The sequence below is a fragment of the Phoenix dactylifera genome, chromosome 7 (genome assembly GCF_051530095.1).
Source record: "Phoenix dactylifera cultivar Ajwa chromosome 7, Ajwa_hap1_PhDact_Kaust_v1.1, whole genome shotgun sequence".
NCBI classification, from domain to species: Eukaryota; Viridiplantae; Streptophyta; class Magnoliopsida; order Arecales; family Arecaceae; genus Phoenix; species Phoenix dactylifera.
The window spans coordinates 11,994,187-12,014,723 of NC_143196.1; the positions used below are offsets into that span (position 1 = coordinate 11,994,187).

Consider the following 20,537-nt stretch of genomic DNA (forward strand, 5'->3'; position numbering starts at 1 on the left):
AAAGCTAAGGAAACAAGGTTTACCTAACCATTTCTAATACTATTTTAAGTTATGAATTTAGTATAAACTTTAGAATTAAATATATATATATATATATATATATATATATATATATCTTTCTTGAAAGTGTTCCTAGTTGCTTACATTCGGCACATAATTTTAAGGCTTCAAGGCATTTTAAGAAATTAAGTCGTCAACAGCAAGGGAGAGGAAGTACTAAAGTATCAAAACAGTATTATAAATTAAGAAGCTCCATAGAAAGTGATTGATTTTGAATTAAGTCAGCAACATAAGAAATCGCTAAAAGTGAGTAGCTAATCTCTTGGGCAATAGGCTGGGTTCATTGCTTGGAGTTGCCTAAGGTGTTTCACAACTATGAGTTAAAAACTACCACACCTCTGTCTTGAATCTCTAGTAGTCATATGTAAAGCTACCACCTCAACTGTTCAGTCGTTAGTTGTATTTTCATTGTCAATAACAGATAGCGCTGCTCAAAGAGAATGTACGCTTACAGGCTTCATGTAAGAGAAAATGAAAGAAGAAAAAGGAATCAATGGCCTCTGGAATAGACATTAGAAACTGAATATAGAGTAAACAATATTCAAGGACTCATGCAGGGTGAGGCTAGTTTTTTACATAAACTTGAGATAAAGTAAGCGCCATGGTAATAGTGTTTAACTTAGATTCTATTTGATTCATGCCATGAATAATATAAATAGTACAAATAAAGACACTAAAAATGCTAAAACAAAATCAGATATCTTCAAATGGCATACAAACATATAAACTGCAAGGTAGGAAGCATACCATGGCTACATCGGATGCATGCCCCATGCTTGACCTTACACACGTTACAGACCAACTTCTTCCGTGTCTCTTGTATTCCTTCAATATTCATAACCGGTTCCATTGCCCCAATGTCCTCCACATACACCTCAGGTATCCATAGACTGCAAAACAAATGTGCAAACTTCAACCCACTGCCGCTTGCGCTCCTACTAGAATCCCTTCCTTCAGGTTTCAGAGCTCCACCTTCTTTTGGGCAAAGCAAACAAGGCCTCGAACAGGGGGTGTCACCATCTTTCTTCGATACCTTTTCCACTGCCTCCAAATGCTTACACCAAGAGCACAACCACACTCCCTCCGGAACCTTATGCACACCATAACATTTCGGGTGCACCGAAACCTTGCAAGAATCACAACAAAGCAGCTTATTTGACTTCACGCTACTGTCTACTGAACAGCAGAAATCACAGACAGAAGCACCTTCTGCCTGCGAATGAGGAAGTATCAACAGTCGTTCCAAGCCAGCATCTCCACCCAAGAGCTTTCGTTTCTTGTTAGGCCGCTCAGATGTGAGAACAAACCTCTCCTTTGAACTCAAAAGCCAATTCAAAGATGCACGGTCATCTTCTTCTTTCTCCAGAGATGGATCACCGCCTGCTCCAACTTCGTCAACTTCCAATGCTTGCTCCTCTGCCACCTGCTCGGCCATCTGTTTCTCCACCACTACCTCTTTCTTCTCAATCCGGAAGCTCGGACTCGCTTCAACCGTGGCTGCGTCCAAGACATCATCTTTCTTCACTGCTTCGGCGACATTTCCAGAGACGGGAATGGTGAGGCAAGAATCAAGTGTAACAGAGCCAAACGAGAGCTTAGGAACCAACGCGTCGATGTCCGCCAGAGTGACCGGCCGGAAGTACTCCTCAGTCTGGTCCCACACGTCGGCGGCCGCAGGAGGTTGCCCGTGCCCTGAGGGCTTGTCCCCGGACTCCCCATGAGACTTCTTGTGCTTCCAGCGGCCGTCCGTCGGCTTCGAGAGAAAGGCGGCTAACCCGGAGGGAAGCATCGGAACCCTAGGGCCAGCCTCCTCGGTGTCGAACGGGGAGCGGTCGGAGAGGGCCTTACGGGCCTGGGCAAAAAGATCCATCCCGGCCGCCGCCTCCCCCGACGGCGACGGCCGGGAGACCGGGCAGGGCTTCTCCTCGGGGCGGCAAACCCCAGCGGCGCCCCTGCCCGTCATCTTCCGCCCCTGGCATCGGCCGCCGCTCATGGACGCGACCCGCGACAGCAGCCCATTACCACCGCAGATACCCTAGCCCTAGCGGTAACCCTAACCCTAGCCCCCTGGGCGGAGGATTCCTTCGCGTGCGACGACGGCGGTGGGGACGGTAGGGTTAGGGTTTCGGTCGCCCCTTTCTTTCTTTCCTTTTTTTTGATTTTTCTTTCTATTTTCTCGCTTCCGTTTCGGATCCAAAGAGAAGAGAGCAGCGATCGGGTTCCTTTTTTTCGTTTTTCTTTTTTTCCTCTCTCACTCTATCGACTTGTGTTGGTTTCGTACGAGAGTTCAATCGGGGTTCGTGCTCGCATTATTAATTAGTAGGCAAGGCGGAAAAAGAGATGTCACGAGCAATTTTCGTCGACCCAACTATGGTAACAAGCTATGCAAGCAAGCTCACAGCTCATTCCAGCTCATGCTGGCACGATATGATTGGTTCACGCATTTCTAGCGCCAATCTTCATAAGCAAGGTGGTAATAAATGCTTTTGGTCACATTGTTGGGCTCCGAAGTACTTTCGTTTCTTTATATTACATTACTTTTATTATTGCTATTTATTTGGTAAGATAAAATAAGGAGAGCGGGGTGTTGTGGCGAGATATCGTGTAATTGTTGATGTGGGCATCCTGATCGAGGCAAGATAACGTGGCGCGCGGGAAGAGAGGGACCAAGAGAAGACGGGATCACCTCGGGCGTGCCATGTTCCTAGTCGAGGGCAGGACTGTGGCGGCCTACTTTGCCAAGGGAGTTTTCTCCGCTGCGAGTGCTTATAAAATTTATTATCGTTCAAAATGTGTAGTTGCCCATTACTCTTTTTGAATATTATATTTGAATTAGCTTACTAAGTTCACTCTTAAATTGCATTCAGTTCAACAAAAATCCATTATAAACACTTTCATGTGCAAAATCCTTATATGCAAAAGATTTTATTTTTTTTTACTTATACCAACTGCCACCTATTTGTATTATACTTTTGCAATGACCTTAGCCATCACTTTATAATAAACCATAAGGATGGAATAAAAGCTTTCATCTTGAGTGGTCCAGCAAATTATTTACTACTTATCACCGGCTTTCAAGATACCTCTAGATATAAAAAAAATAAATAAATTATACAATAAATAATCTAAAGCTTTCTATTTATGTATTGGACCGATCAATTTCGTTGTCCATTGGACAACTATGGTGAATATTGATTTTGTTCTTTTTAACTTATTAAAAAGTACAAAGCATCATCGCTTGGTTATGGATGCAAATAAGATTTTTTTTACTTCATTTATTGATGAGGGAGACGTAGGAAAGTTTCTCCTATTGTTCCGCTGCAAAAATCAGAAGCACACAACAGAGGAAAACAAGGGAATTTTGGGCTCCAAAAAACAGAGCTTCATCAGATTTTTCAATCACGGTAAAACCAAGCCAAAAGAAAGAAGACGGCGGCCCTGTACATCCCACCTTTTATAGAGCCACAAACTCACTCTAAATCCCTAACAAAAGGACTCAATAATCAACTAAACTCCAATCAAAATGGACCCCTAATCTGACTTAACTCAGACCTGAATTTCAGAACAAGTTTAGACTCCCAAACAGACTCAATTCATAAATTATAAACAGACTGGGACTCGATTAAACCAACATTCAGAAACTTGTAAATCGTGGAATTTATCTCTAGCAACATGAGATCAATCCTATGTTCCCCATAGCTGCATCCCCTTTGCTTTGGCTCGCCGCATCCAGGTTGTTTCACTCCCGCACCAGTAGAATTTCAACAGCTGGTTTCTTTGGTTCAACAGACACATCAGCAATTTCGTGAACAGCAACAGGTTCAGCAGCATGTCCTACATCAGTCCCCTCTACTTGAAAAGAGCTCGACCTTGAGTTCCTCTCTGGATACAACTTCTCTCCTGGATTATGGTACTCATAAAGATCAACAACATTGAAAGTTTTTGAGATCCCCATGTCTTCCAGCAGATCAATCACATATGCATTACTATTTATCTTCCTTAAGACCTTGAATAGCCCATACTTCCATGGCTTCCACTTATCGTATGTTTCCACTGGAAATCTCTCCTTCCGCAAGTAAACCATTACCACAATTCCTTCTCTGAACTCCTTATGTCTCCTATGTTCATCCGCTTTGGCCTTGTACCGAGCATTCATATCCTCGAGGCGCTTCTTCACATCCAACTAAGTAGTTTTAACCTCCTCTGCTAAATTTTCTGTTGTCACACTTTTTCCAAGAAACTTTGGTAGGCGAGCTAAATCCACAACTTGCTTTGGAGCCTTTGAATAAATGATGGAAAAGGGTGATCTTCTGGTGCTCCTATAAACTGCACTATTATAAGCAAATTCGGCTTGGGGCAATGCATGATCCCAATGTTTTGGGCTGCTACCACAAATACAACGAATCATCATCACTTTAGTCTGTCCATCATCTGGGGATGCGCAGTGCTGCTGAATTTTAATGAAGTGTCAAACATCCTTTATAGAGTAAGTTAGAAGTAACTCAAAAATTTGGAATCCCGATCAGATGTGATGGATTGCAGGACTCCATGCAAATGAATAATCTCCCTGAAGAACAATCTTGCAATATAAGATACATTTGATGTCTTTCTGCACGGGATGAAATGTGCCATCTTGAAAAATCTATCTACCACCATAAAAACTAAATACACACCTTGCTACGTTCGGGGAAGACCCAACACAAAGTCTATCGACAAATCCTCCCAAATATCATTTGGCACAGATAGAGGCATGTAAAGACCGGTATGTTGAGGCTGTCCCTTCGCTGTTTGGCAAGTATAACACCTCCGGATGAACTTCCCAATATCTCTTTACAACTGTGGCCAATAATACCTCTCCATCAAACTAGCAATAGTTTTATCCCGGCCTGGATGCCCACTAAGACTACCACTATGAAGGTCTCTAATTAGCTTCTCACGCAGCGACAACCTGGGAATGCACAATGAATTACCTCGGAACAAATAACCTTCCAGGATATGAAAATCTTCTATTGCATGATTGCTGGAACACTTTGCCCACACATCCTTGAAGTCATCATCTTCAGCATACAACTCCTTCATGCATTCAAATCCTACAACCTCCATGTGCAAGGTTACTAACAAGGTGCTGCATTGACTCAGTGCATCCGCCACCTGGTTCTACTGCCCAGATCGGTGTTTCAACACAAAATTTTTTTTTTGCAAATAGCTCCCCCATCTGATATGCATGCGGTTTAGGTGACTCTGGCTATTGATATACTTCAAGGCCTGGTGATCACTGTATAGAACAAACTCTCTCTGAACCAAATAGTGCTCCCAATGCTTCAATGCCTGGATGATGGCATAAAACTCAAGTTCATATGTGGTCTACTTCTGCCGTGCTTCACTGAGCTTCTCACTGTAGTACTCCACGGGCTACCCCTCTTGAGTCAGAACAGCCCCTATGCCAACCTTTGAAGCATCACACTCTACCTCAAATAGCTTCTCAAAGCTTGGTAAGGCTAGTACTGGGGTCGAAGACAACTTTTCTTTTGTCAATTTAAAGCTTGCTTGTTGCTGCTCTCCCCACTGATACTAACCTTTCTTCATACACTCAGTGATAGGAGACACAATGGTGCCGAAATTTCGAATGAAGCGCCAATAAAATGTTGCTAACCCATGAAAGCTGCGGACTTGACTGACATTTGTGGGAGTTGGCCACTCCCGTATTGCTCTCACCTTTTCTTCATCCACATGTATACCATCAGCCCCAATAACATGTTAGAAGTATGCCCTATAAGCCAATTTGGCAAACGCATTGTAATTGTTCTGGGACATGAAATTTGTACTTGACATTTTTAATAATTAATAAAAGTAGGCATTTTGTTCATTCATGTTATTATGTGTCCATAAATCATCCTAAGAATTAATAAGATAATAACACATATTCTCAAGAGTTGAGAATTTAAGACATGTGTCATTAGATAGTTAATTTCTGAATTGCTCCTAATCGATGGATCATCACGAAGGACGGTGATCGATCCGACGAGATTAGTGCACAGATCACTTTTCTTGATGGACGAGTCTTAAGTCTACAGTGTGGGGACACTGGAGTGATTGTGTAAGTGCTTGTTAGAGAACAAGAGTACTGAGCGTGACCAAAGCAAGAAATCACTTGGATGTCTATCCACTTGTCAGTGACTTACTTGATGCTGTAGTTGTATGACTAGTACTTAGATCTGCGATGCCTCAGCTAATCATGGTGAGGTTGCTGTAGTTTGACGACACATAAACATGGGCCCTAAGGGTCCTTGTGGTGCAGATTGGCTGCAGTAAGTTTATTATCGGATTAGGATTGCATCTAGATGGAATCTATCGATCTTGATAGATTAGGAGTGATTCTACATAATTTATGAGACTAAGTTCGAAAAACCTTGACCAGGGCAGTTATGAAAAAAAAATTTCCAATCTCGAACTTGAGTCAAATAAATTTGATATAAAACAGACGATGAGATTTGACGAGTTATCCATAACCTCCGTCTTGTCGGGATCCACGATAGAAGTACTGTATCATACGTTAACTGCACCTAGAGATTCAGATATTCCGTTCTGCTGGGTTGCCACTATATGCTGCTAGGTATCACTAGTGGATTGTGAGACTCGAAAGCATTCACTTGATGATCAGTGAACCCTAAGAGAAGAGTTAAAATTATTTCAACCCATTGAAAGGAGTTTTAACAATATTATGATAGAGATCATAATATATCTTACTACTAGATAGAATAAAACTTACAGGGTTACACACATTAGATGTTTTGATCGTTCCAATGGTTGGATTGCGATTTAGAATCGTAATTAATCTTGATTGATAATTAAGTTTCTTATCTAATAAGCAGTTCTAATTAATTAGACATTCCCATCCTTATCCAATAAGATTAAGTCTAATTTAATTAGATCCAATTGAATCAATTAAATTGCAATCCAATTGCAAATTCTTCTTCTTTAACTCACTAACTCTTAGTGGGTTATCCAATTTGAATCCTAATTGGATTAGGATTTACATAAATCAATTTGGAGGATACATTGGGTTCTAATTGGATTAGAATTCAATTGATTGAGTGGGACCATGTAATTTCTAATTGGATTAGGAGACCCATGCATGAAAGGAAGGAAAAGATCCCTTTCTTCATGCGTGTGAGGCAAAGAAAGAAAGAGGGAGGGGTGTCCGCCCCTCCTCCTTCTCACATGCCTAAAGGAAGGAGGGGCATCCGCCCCTCCTTTCCTTTTTGGTCCACACGCCAAGAGGAGGGGTAGATGCCCCTCCTCCTCCTCATCGTTCACGGTGATTGCCACACGGTGCAAGCTTGTGATGCCCCTCCTCCTTCTCACACTCCTAAAGGAAGGAGGGGCGTCCGCCCCTCCTTTCCTTTTTGCTCCACACGCCAAGAGGAGGGGTGGATGCCCCTCCTCCTCCTCCTCGTTCACGGGGATTGCCACATGGTGCAAGCTTGTCCCTTGGATTCTCTCCAATCTCTTTTAAGTAAGGGGTCTGATAAAATTAAGTAAGGGATGTGGTAGAATTTGGAGGGATGAATCAAGAAGTGATTCATCATTGAGATTATTCCTGATTTGTATGGGGCATGAGATGCCTATAAAATGGGACCAGGCGTGGGGCATAGAGCATAAAAAAAAAGTCCTCTTGCAGCCGGCCCACCCTTCCTCCTTCTTCCTCCTTGGCGTGAGCAAAAGAAAAAGTTCTTCTTCTTCCTCCTCCTTGTCCTTCTTCGTCCTCCTTCTTCTTCCTCTCAAAGTAATCAAGGAGTTGATTAAAGGGAGAGAAAATCAGCCATCAAAGCGATCTCTGCAAGGGAGCTAGCACCCCAATGAGATCAAGGAGCGTGGAACGATCTACCTCGTGTAGATACCTGTAGAGGCCTGACACTTGTGCGACTTCCAGCGAACCAAATTCAACTATTGAGTGATTGTTGTTCTCCTATTTGATTTTGATGAGCCTAAAATACTTGAGTATATTTCATATTATACTAATGAATTCAAATGAGTGTTTCAGGGAAATATTGTTGAATGTGCTAAAATGACTTAAAAATTGGTTCAAGGACTTTTTAAATTCCACCTTTACTATGTTTGGAACCAATCTCAATTTTCACCCTGCACTCGAGCCGATTCCGAAGATTCTCGAATCGACTCTGGCACAAAGGCTGTTAAATGACACACACTCGAGCCGACTCCCAGTTCGGGCAAGTCGACTCATGATGGTTTGACAGAAAGCATGATTTCTAAGTGTAGAGCGCGAGTCGACTCCGACTTAGACCGAGCCGACTCTAAGAGCAAAGACAGAGAAGTATTTTTTAAGGTACAGTGCCTGAGTCGACTCCAACTGTAGGCGAGTCGACTCCTGAGAAAAGATAGAAGATCAGTTTTTAAGTCAACTGATATCGAGTCGTCTCCAACTGATATCGAGTCATCTCCAACTAATATCGAGTCGACTTCAACTGTGGATGAGTCGACTCTTGTGAAAAGACGAAAGACCAGTTTTCAAGCCAACTGATACGAGACGTCTCCAACTGATATTGAGTCGTCTCCAACTAATATCGAGTTGACTCCAACTGTGGACGAGTCGACTCCTGCAAAAAGACAGAAGCCTCATTTTTAAGCTAACTGATATCGAATCGACTCCAGCTATGAACAAGTCGATTCCGACAAAAAAGACAGAAGAATGGTATTTGTCCGACTGAGACCGAGCCGACTCGAGAAGATCACGAGTCGACCCCATACAGATGCGAGTGTTGGAAATTGTATCCTAAGTTTCAATCGTCAGTATGTTGATGATTAAATTTTGTAAATAAATTGACAAATTAATAAAGTATTATTTGGCATTATTCATCATTTCATTGTACATCTTCAAATGAACTCTTATATGATGAAGTTCTTAGGACTTATTTTATGATAAAGGAGGATTTATCTTTAAGTCCTTAAATCTATTCGCGATCAAATGATATGCTGTTACTAGAACGACAGCATTATCGAGATTAGGTCGTTGTGTGACATATACGTTGGTTGTCCTCTTAACCTGTCACGCCCCGGATCCGGATCCGTGACACGGCCGTGCTATTGCCGACTACTACCCGCAATAGCACGCAGCCTCATACCTGGGTAATAGGGTAGTCAAACCAACCGAATCTTTTCATATGAAAGCATTCTTAGTACAACATGCTGGTCAGTACCCAAATACAGAGCTTCTACATAGTTTATGTACACAAAAGTATACTTGCTTTACCCCAGAAGCCCTGATACCAAATTAACGTGTCTCTGGCAGCTATCAGTGGTGAGGATCTGAAAGAAAAAGTAAATGAACGGATATGAGCTACACGGCTCAGTAAGTAATCATACATAATCTTACCGGATCGAACATAACGGTAACCATGTTTATGCAGGGTTTGAGAAGCTGACATGCATATTTATCTAATCATCTTCATGGCATAATATGTATGCAATTTAAAGGAGATATCGGTTATAGCAAAATACAACATTTCATAACGATATATTCAAAACCCGTTGTAAAACAATGTATGCTTTGGTCAGGCACGTTCATAAATGTCACGGCCCGCCTGCGCAGGGCACGTGACTATCGGGCCCACATGAGGAGGAAACACGGGGCTCCCCTGCCAGATGTTGGCCGGTTCCGGGGCTTCACGCAAGCGTCCTTCACCCCTCACCGATTTTGCTTCTCCCCAAAAACACATATGCAGGATTTGGAAGCACCCGCCTCATATACCCAATCTCTGAAACGAGCCTCATGACCATGCTTCAAATATCATTTTCATAAATATGCATATGAAACCGTGCCCCGGCATACCGTGGTCATGCTCTTAAATGCTACTGCGAAGTCATTCTTGGCCACTGGCGGGATCGGCTCAGTTATTAGGCGGCCACTGGCGGGGCTGGCTCAGTCATTCTCGGCCACTGGCAAGGCCGGCTCAGTTACATTGGGTCAGTAGCTCTTAAGAGTTCATAAATAATGCTCAGTATAGGTAGTACCTCATAGATGCTACGGCGAATTCATTAATGGTCACTGGCGGGGCCTGCTCAGTTATTAGTCGGCCACTGGCGGGGCTGGCTCAGTCATTATCGGCCACTGGCAAGGCCGGCTCAGTTGCATTCGGCCCGTAGCATTAGTAGTTCTTAGGTACCCCCTTACAAGCAATATGCAGCTAGGGCAAATCATTATCATTCTTTACACTCATGCTAAGAAAAATCATAACATGGAACTCCATTCATTTTGCATGTATCACAAGAGCTATGAAAACATAATATGTGCACAACTATGAATTATGTGACTGACATGTACCACTCATGTTCATATTTCATAACTCATATCTTAGCATGTAACGTAATCCCAGTATTTTGTAGGCATAACGGAATATAAAGCATATATCATCATATCTTGTGTAACTAGAGCATGTCAGATACACATATCGTTCTTAGCCTACAGTACATGCATAACATGTTAAATTTCATGTATGATCCATAAAGATTAGGGCAGATTACTTACTTTTCTCACCAATCATGTATACAATTCAAGTTGTATGAAAAGCACTGGTTCATCTTATAAAACATAATACAGGATCTACGATAAGATTAAGATAGATTACTTACTTCAATTCGCTTTCCAAATTGCTCAAGTCCAGGTGACTAATCCTCAATCACCTAAAACAACATCATAGGGATTACATTATTCCCCATTCATTTATTATAAAATTTCTTAGTTCATCATACTATGAACTTACTTGCTTGGATCCTATCCAAGGATTTAGCCCAAGTCCAATTTGAAGCCTTTGGGGTTCGATTTAAAACCAGATTGGGTCCAACCTTTTCTAGCCAATTGGGTCCTCTGATTTGGTCAATGTGGCTCATTTGGGTCTGAGTCAGGATTAGCCCAAGGTCAATTCGACCTTCTGTCAGTTAAATTGGGCTTGAATTGGGCCTGATTTACAATCAATTAGGTATGCTGAGACCAACTCAGCTTAATTGGATTCGGACCCAATTTGCAGTTTGGGCTCGTCCAGACTTAGCCCAATCTTATTGGGCTCGGGTTCAGGTTCAATTGGCTAAACCAATTTCTTATTATTGGGCTTACCGTGTTTCGGATCCGAACCCGATTCCGACCCGTTAACCCACTCTTTTCTTTTCTCTTCTCATTTTCTTTCTTTTCTTTTCTTTTTCTTTTCTTTTCTTTTTTTTTTTTGTTTCTCTTTTTCTTTCTTTTTCTTTTTCTTTTTCTTTTCCTTTTTCTTTCCTTTTCTTCTCTTCTCCTTTTTCTTTTCTTCTCCTTCCCGAAGCTTCCTCTCCTCCCTTCTTCTTTCATCCCGATCTCCCCTTCCTCTTCTCCTCTACTCTCCGGCGAAGAGAGGGCGACGGTCTCCTCTTCTCTTCTCCGACGAAGGGAGGACGTCGAGTGGAAGGGGGGCGGCGAGCGGAAAGGGGCCGGGCCATGACCGGCGGCGTCCCCGGCCGAGCCTGCATCGCGCGCCGGCGACGGTGCTCGCGGCCGAAGCCAGCGGCCGCCGCACACGACGACGAGGATGAGTCCCCTCTTCCTCTCTTCTTTCTTTTTTTTTTTTTTTTTCTTCTTCAACCTTCCTTCTCAACCCTCTCATTCTTTCTTCTTCTCTCTTCTCCTCCCTTTCTTCTCTCTCCCGAAGGCTCTCCCGAACCCTTTTTCTACTCTAATCTCCTCCCCTTCCCATCACAAGGAAGAAGATGAGGAGGCTCGGGAGAGGCCGAGCTTGGGGTCACGCCACGGCCGGCGGCGCCCGCGGCTGATTCCAGCGGCCAATGGGCTCGTCCGTGCTCGCAGCCGGTCCGCGGCCTGTACCTGCGGCCGAGCCGAGGCCGGCAGCGTTCACGCTGTTGGCGATGTCCCTGGCCGCGCACGGTAACCCCCTCCCCCTTCATCTTCTTTGCTTTCATTCTTTCTTTGTTATCCTAAATAAATCAGGAGGAGAGAAGGTAGAGGGCTTACCTAGCTTTTGGAAGAAGCCACGAGCATCTTCTCCGGCGACGGAAGTAGGTTTGGCAAACCCTCTCTCTCTCGTTCAGTGCTCTAGGGGGTCTCTCACTTGGGGTTGCCGGCAGAGGCTTAAATGATTATTTAGAGGATGAAACCCCCCTCTGAGAGGTCCCATCCTCTCCTTTCCTCCATACCTCGGGACTGGCCGCCGCCCCCCCTTGTCTCCGGCGCGCCGGCATCGGCTGCCAGCAGGGGGTGCGGGTCACCCTTCCCTGTCGGTCTTATCCCCTCGTTTTTTTTTTTTTTTTCCTAATCACGTAATTATACTGCCACAGTAAAATTTGGGCCCAAACCTTAACTGGGCCTATTCCTTATTGGGCCTAGTAGGTTGTGGGCCCGGACATTACATCCTACCCCCCTTAAAATAATTTCGTCCTCGAAATTAGTCATACCTTAAGGTTCAGGCTTTAAAAGTATTCAACCATCGAGTCACCCTCTAGTTCTCGGTTAGTCTCCCTCTTAAAATGCTTGCTGATAAGATTTTGGCAAAATCATGGCACCTCAAAACTTGATCCCTTCTATTTATGATATAGGAGTTCTTTTGATCTCTTCCAAAAGAAGACTAATCTTCCCACCTTAGATGCTATAATCCTTGGCCCGAGAAATTAATTGCTTTTGATTAAGTCCACACAAAGATCGTAATCGGCTTAACAAAAATAGGTGAGAGCATTAGCATCAAATACTTTTCATAATCTATAATCTTCTTTCTTCTCTTAACCTTGCCTACAATTTTATGATCAACTTTTATCCTAGCAAAACTTCAAACCCCTTTTAGATAGGTAGATCGAAGATGTCATAGCTAGGAGTAGGGAACATTTCAGGTCTAAGCCCAACCAAGGCACCATCAATCCGTTAATACTAAATTTAAGATGCCAAGATTCTCCCGGGAGTTACCAATAATAGAAAAACTCACGGGTGAAGATTATACAGCTCTCTCTCCAGATTATTCATAAAATCAACATCTTAATTCTGAATAAGAAGATCAAGTTTCTTTGTCAAAGTATCAACTGCTCTCGATTACCCGATCTATCACAAGATTAGATCATAAACAACTTCAATCCACCCTTGATAGTTATTCATCAAAGTCAATTGACAACCTTAATTTCTTTCAATCGAATAAAGGATGGATATTAATTAAAAAAATTCAAGCTTCAAATTTAGGAGGGAGAAGGTTCATACCAACATATTCTAGATCCAAGATCAAAATCGATGATCTATTAATTCATGTCAAAAGATGCTAAGAAGTTTCTTAGCATGACATAAAACTGGAGAATCTAGGATAGCACAGTGCTATCCAGAAATCAGAACATTCTCCTTTTATTTATCCAAAAAAAAAAATCTTACTATACAAGAAAATAGATCAAAACTTTCCGAATCAAAAGAATAATACTTCTGGCCAACTTAGATAAATAATTCCAATCACTATGTTTTCGCTGCGCATTCTGATCAAATTCCTTTGAATTCACAAATAACTTTTGATCAACATACTATTTGCCTACAAACAGAACTATTTAATTCCTCATCTGTATTTGCACTTCAAATCTTTCCTCCATCTAGATCGTATGTTACTTAGCCAAAACTTCTTTTTTACTTTTCCATGAGCGAGCAAAGAAAGGGTATCCCAACATAAGATCCTCTTAAATAAGCGACAACGCTTTAAAAAGAATTTTACATTTTCAACAACTTCATTCATTGAAAATAAGCCTTCTTTCCTAATACGAGATAAGCTCTCAAGTCATCTTAGGACATTTTAAGCTCGAAATTGTGTAAACTTCTGAAAATTATTTCTCAATATCCCAATCTTATATTAGGTATCTTTAAATTGCATGAACAATAATCTGCCCTACTTTAGCATTGCTAGAAGGTGGTTCTGGATCTCACATCCCCGTTAAAAGAAAAGGATGTATACTTTTGTTGTAAGATCTCTATTTAAAAATCTTCTTCTATTGTACTCTTTCCACTAGACGATGATATGTGGAATTATCATTCATAATTTTTTTTTTTTTTTCACCTTCCTCATAAAATAATTTAGACTTGCTTCTTAGTGATAAATGAAAGCATTTAATAATTGCCCCTCTATTAGAGATAAAATAATTTATTTCAAATCTTACAAGCATGATCACTAATACAAACTCCTGCAACATCATGTGCTATTGGGCATGTTCCCGTATCAATTCTATTGCTGATTCCACTCGCATTTCCTAATGACCCCATGTCATCATCATTCTCTCTCTTTTTTTTTTATCAAAACATCAACTAATATTTGTTTAATTGATTTATCACAGGATCACAAACTACTGCACTTTATCCAATGTAGAACATTTGAGCCTAAAATATTCTTCAACATTAAAAATTATTCTCAGAATTTACTAAATGACTTCCAATCGAAATATTAATCTTGCATTATAATTTGCAAAGATCTAATATTTCACATTCCAAGTAAACAAAGGGGAAACTCTTAGATCTCATTTCTCAAATATACTTTCTTTCTATATAATAGTTGCCTGCATAATTTGTCATACAGATTTTATCCTCGAAGAATATTAAAAATATCTTTCCTTGTCCAAGCCTGAAACAACTTATGAATAAACCCTATCCTGCCATCAAAATAATTAACTTCAAACTAGAAGTATCATCCACAGTACCCAGTACCAAGTTAAACTTCCAATATCACCTATATACTGATACATAAATAATCACAATGTACTTTAATATTCCATGGCTAGTATTCCACTTAACATCAGTCAAAATCTAATTTAATCATAATCCAAAATACAATTTACTCCGTCGAGAAATCTCCAAAATAGCTTTTTCTTATTTTGGCATGGCTCGTTAGCATTCTGATTCAAAACACCAAAATCCTTAGTAGTCTTAAATCTTAAGCTCTAATACCATACCTGTCACAATCATGCCCCTAGAATGGCTTTGTATTAGCCCTAGCTTCTTTCTTTTTGTTGCTCATTATCACCTATCAAAATATTTGTGTCAAGCAATTTTCGTGACTGACCGATGATGCAACCAATAAAATCTTTTCTTTCTTTCCAATTATACGGAATTTCACTAAATGAGATTTAACTACCCCTGCCCTTATTAAAATTTGGAATTTTTTTTTACTCATGATTAACCTATTGCTCTGATACCACTAGAATGTCACGCCCCGGATCCGGATCCGTGACACGGCCGTGCTATTGCCGACTACTACCCGCAATAGCACGCAGCCTCATACCTGGGTAATAGGGTAGTCAAACCAACCGAATCTTTTCATATGAAAGCATTCTTAGTACAACATGCTGGTCAGTACCCAAATACAGAGCTTCTACATAGTTTATGTACACAAAAGTATACTTGATTTACCCAGAAGCCCTGATACCAAATTAACGTGTCTCTGGCAGCTATCAGTGGTGAGGATCTGAAAGAAAAAGTAAATGAACGGATATGAGCTACACGGCTCAGTAAGTAATCATACATAATCTTACCGGATCGAACATAACGGTAACCATGTTTATGCAGGGTTTGAGAAGCTGACATGCATATTTATCTAATCATCTTCACGGCATAATATGTATGCAATTTAAAGGAGATATCGGTTATAGCAAAATACAACATTTCATAACGATATATTCAAAACCCGTTGTAAAACAATGTATGCTTTGGTCAGGCACGTTCATAAATGTCACGGCCCGCCTGCGCAGGGCACGTGACTATCGGGCCCACATGAGGAGGAAACACGGGGCTCCCCTGCCAGATGTTGGCCGGTTCCGGGGCTTCACGCAAGCGTCCTTCACCCCTCACCGATTTTGCTTCTCCCCAAAAACACATCTGCAGGATTTGGAAGCACCCGCCTCATATACCCAATCTCTGAAACGAGCCTCATGACCATGCTTCAAATATCATTTTCATAAATATGCATATGAAACCGTGCCCCCGGCATACCGTGGTCATGCTCTTAAATGCTACTGCGAAGTCATTCTTGGCCACTGGCGGGACCGGCTCAGTTATTAGGCGGCCACTGGCGGGGCTGGCTCAGTCATTCTCGGCCACTGGCAAGGCCGGCTCAGTTACATTGGGTCAGTAGCTCTTAAGAGTTCATAAATAATGCTCAGTATAGGTAGTACCTCATAGATGCTACGGCGAATTCATTAATGGTCACTGGCGGGGCCTGCTCAGTTATTAGTCGGCCACTGGCAGGGCTGGCTCAGTCATTATCGGCCACTGGCAAGGCCGGCTCAGTTGCATTCGGCCCGTAGCATTAGTAGTTCTTAGGTACCCCCTTACAAGCAATATGCAGCTAGGGCAAATCATTATCATTCTTTACACTCATGCTAAGAAAAATCATAACATGGAACTCCATTCATTTTGCATGTATCACAAGAGCTATGAAAACATAATATGTGCACAACTATGAATTATGTGACTGACATGTACCACTCATGTTCATATTTCATAACTCATATCTTAGCATGTAACGTAATCCCAGTATTTTGTAGGCATAACGGAATATAAAGCATATATCATCATATCTTGTGTAACTAGAGCATGTCAGATACACATATCGTTCTTAGCCTACAGTACATGCATAACATGTTAAATTTCATGTATGATCCATAAAGATTAAGGCAGATTACTTACTTTTCTCACCAATCATGTATACAATTTAAGTTGTATGAAAAGCACTGGTTCATCTTATAAAACATAATACAGGATCTACGATAAGATTAAGATAGATTACTTACTTCAATTCGCTTTCCAAATTGCTCAAGTCCAGGTGACTAATCCTCAATCACCTAAAACAACATCATAGGGATTACATTATTCCCCATTCATTTATTATAAAATTTCTTAGTTCATCATACTATGAACTTACTTGCTTGGATCCTATCCAAGGATTTAGCCCAAGTCCAATTTGAAGCCTTTGGGGTTCGATTTAAAACCAGATTGGGTCCAACCTTTTCTAGCCAATTGGGTCCTCTGATTTGGTCAACGTGGCTCATTTGGGTCTGAGTCAGGATTAGCCCAAGGTCAATTCGACCTTCTGTCAGTTAAATTGGGCTTGAATTGGGCCTGATTTACAATCAATTAGGTATGCTGAGACCAACTCAGCTTAATTGGATTCGGACCCAATTTGCAGTTTGGGCTCGTCCAGACTTAGCCCAATCTTATTGGGCTCGGGTTCAGGTTCAATTGGCTAAACCAATTTCTTATTATTGGGCTTACCGTGTTTCGGATCCGAACCCGATTCCGGCCCGTTAACCCACTCTTTTCTTTTCTCTTCTCATTTTCTTTCTTTTCTTTTCTTTTTCTTTTCTTTTTTTTTTGTTTCTCTTTTTCTTTCTTTTTCTTTTTCTTTTTCTTTTCCTTTTTCTTTCCTTTTCTTCTCTTCTCCTTTTTCTTTTCTTCTCCTTCCCGAAGCTTCCTCTCCTCCCTTCTTCTTTCATCCCGATCTCCCCTTCCTCTTCTCCTCTACTCTCCGGCGAAGAGAGGGCGACGGTCTCCTCTTCTCTTCTCCGACGAAGGGAGGACGTCGAGTGGAAGGGGGGCGGCGAGCGGAAGGGGGCCGGGCCACGACCGGCGGCGTCCCCGGCCGAGCCTGCATCGCGCGCCTGCGGCGACGGTGCTCGCGGCCGAAGCCAGCGGCCGCCGCACACGACGACGAGGATGAGTCCCCTCTTCCTCTCTTCTTTTTTTTTTTCTTCTTCAACCTTCCTTCTCAACCCTCTCATTCTTTCTTCTTCTCTCTTCTCCTCCCTTTCTTCTCTCTCCCGAAGGCTCTCCCGAACCCTTTTTCTACTCTAATCTCCTCCCCTTCCCATCACAAGGAAGAAGATGAGGGGGCTCGGGAGAGGCCGAGCTTGGGGTCACGCCACGGCCGGCGGCGCCCGCGGCTGATTCCAGCGGCCAATGGGCTCGTCCGTGCTCGCAGCCGGTCCGCGGCCTGTACCTGCGGCCGAGCCGAGGCCGGCAGCGTTCACGCTGTTGGCGACGTCCCTGGCCGCGCACGGTAACCCCCTCCCCCTTCATCTTCTTTGCTTTCATTCTTTCTTTGTTATCCTAAATAAATCAGGAGGAGAGAAGGTAGAGGGCTTACCTAGCTTTTGGAAGAAGCCACGAGCATCTTCTCCGGCGACGGAAGTAGGTTTGGCAAACCCTCTCTCTCTCGTTCAGTGCTCTAGGGGGTCTCTCACTTGGGGTTGCCGGCAGAGGCTTAAATGATTATTTAGAGGATGAAACCCCCCTCTGAGAGGTCCCATCCTCTCCTTTCCTCCATACCTCGGGACTGGCCGCCGCCCCCCCTTGTCTCCGGCGCGCCGGCATCGGCTGCCAGCAGGGGGTGCGGGTCACCCTTCCCTGTCGGTCTTATCCCCTCGTTTTTTTTTTTTTTTTTCCTAATCATATAATTATACTGCCACAGTAAAATTTGGGCCCAAACCTTAACTGGGCCTATTCCTTATTGGGCCTAGTAGGTTGTGGGCCCGGACATTACATAACCAAGGAGTGTTGAGACACTGATATGTCACACAGGTGAAGTGTAGAAGTATATTTCACTAAACGTGACTAATTTCGGAACGCTATACTGTCAAGAGATGTTCCGAGTGGATATGGATATAAGTATCCCTCAGACCTGAGATCACTACAATGATTAGCAAGCAACTCACTGTATTTGGTACCGAACTAGCAGAATTTCTAATTCTGGAATGGAAGGTTACTGGGTGTAGTCAAGTACTTGCAAAATCGGTGTGTGAGTCAAGATGGAATTGACCCCTCCTAGAAATAGGAGATAATGCTTTATGTTCAATTTAGCAAAACCTTGGCCAGGGTAATCGTTGTGATGAGTTACAGAATATCTAAAATTGATCACATAGTGAATGTACTGATTAGAGAGTTAACAGAACTCTGAAGTCATCCTAACATTAGGAGTCAAAGAGATGAATTATATAGTAACCATAGTCCAGGATTTTAGAATATTTGCTTCGCATATATTCGGCATATTCGGACGTCGGGTACCATTGCTAGATGGTCACATCGATTAGTGCAGAAAGTCATTTCTGTACTACCGACTTAAGTTCGAACCTATGAGGTCACACACATAGAAGTTTCCTGATTGATCAAGATGGCTGATGGATGATTGAGAATCATTCAGGGATAATTTGATCAATTCGATTGGCAAATTATCCTATAAAATAATTAAAATAATTATTGGAGGATTAATTAGTAATTAGATTACTAATAAACTCAATTTGATTGAGTAAATGGACTAAGGATGAGCCAAATTGAATTGGATTCAATTTTGGGTTCAATCAGGGTTTTGACCTGATTCGGGTCGACTCAAAGTAAAGAGGGGTCGACTCAAGATGGGATCGACTCAAGCTTGGCTGGGGTCGACTCTCTCAGAGAACCTAGAGGATGACCTCTTCTGTTTTCCTAGGTGGGGTCGACTCGAGTTTTTTTGGGGTCGACTCGAGCAAGTTGGGGTCGACTCAAGCTCTGAAGGGGTCGACTAGCTGGGTGTATCAGGGGAAGAAGCTCTCTGTTGTCTCAGCTACGGTCGACCTGCGAAGCTCTAGGGTCGACTCGGGTCGACTTTGGAGTTGACTCGAGGCGACTTGGAGTCGACTCGAGATCGGAAAGGTCGACTCCTTCTGAAAATTCTGGAACTCACAGACGGGCTGAACTTGAGGGATTCGATCCGGATGTGGTTTTTCAATGAAAAGTGATGAGATTTAGATCGTGGGAGATGTGGAAGATTGGCTAGATGATTATCAATGGAATTTCGAATTAAATTTGAATGAAATCAAATCAACACCATCCATTTCAAATGATCTCACCCGCATGAACTATCTATTGTTTGAATTTTTAATTCAAACAAGATAGGATCTATCTTGTTACAACCATCCCCTTCATGCGCCAACAAGATACCAGATTTCCATTTGAATTTCGAATTCAAATGATCAGATGGCGTGCTTTAAAAAGGGATTAATTCCTTGTGTTGCAAAAAATGAAAATCAGCCTTCCATCTAGCCGACTTCATTCTCCTCTAAGTCCATCTCACCATAGCTGATAGGGATCCCTAATAAGAGCCTTTAGAACAGATCTAAGTCCTCTTTAATCCCTACAAACCATTCCTCCAAGTTCTTCCAAGAAGGCGAATCAAAAGTTGATAGCGTCGGAAAGATCAAAATTCAGCAAAAGAAGATCCCGCGCAAGCTAGCACTTCCACGGGATTGGATTACTCCAAGAGCTTCGCGTGGATTACTCGTAGAGGCCAAATGAGTGTGTGGCTACGAAGCTCGAGCATCAGATCCATTACTTTCAGATTTTATAAAGGTATGAATCTAGATCAAAAGATATTTCTTATAGGTTCCAATCTCCAAGGGTTAAACCTCTTTTGGGGCTCTTCACAGAGTAATCTTCATAG

The 20,537-nt window shown here is 42.3% G+C and overlaps 1 protein-coding gene and 2 long non-coding RNA genes across 6 annotated transcripts in view; all 3 read right to left on the bottom strand.

The window, feature by feature from the left end:
* The window catches only part of LOC103696526 (uncharacterized), a 39,263-nt gene extending 36,878 nt beyond the window's left edge, over nt 1-2,385 (bottom strand). For 3 of the 4 annotated variants that reach the window (XR_015967310.2, XR_015967312.2, XM_088701226.2), the window contains exon 1: nt 808-2,385. Coding sequence is in view for 2 of the 4 variants with exons in the window: in XM_088701226.2 (XP_088557352.2) it covers nt 808-2,053 (1,246 nt within the window). In the remaining 2 variants the exon portion in view is untranslated. The remainder of the gene's footprint in view (nt 1-807) is intronic. The other variant, XM_088701227.2, reaches the window with a different exon arrangement.
* Nucleotides 2,386-9,216: 6,831 nt separating this feature from the next.
* On the bottom strand, nt 9,217-13,455 carry LOC148702917 (uncharacterized). The gene is made up of 3 exons (XR_015967308.2): nt 12,077-13,455; nt 10,711-10,761; nt 9,217-9,387 (listed from the first exon to the last, which is right to left on the bottom strand). It is a non-coding gene; the product is annotated as an uncharacterized LOC148702917 (long non-coding RNA).
* Nucleotides 13,456-14,490: 1,035 nt separating this feature from the next.
* On the bottom strand, nt 14,491-18,511 carry LOC149753148 (uncharacterized). The gene is made up of 3 exons (XR_016395925.1): nt 18,210-18,511; nt 16,858-16,908; nt 14,491-15,533 (listed from the first exon to the last, which is right to left on the bottom strand). It is a non-coding gene; the product is annotated as an uncharacterized LOC149753148 (long non-coding RNA).
* Between the last annotated feature and the right edge of the window lie 2,026 nt (nt 18,512-20,537).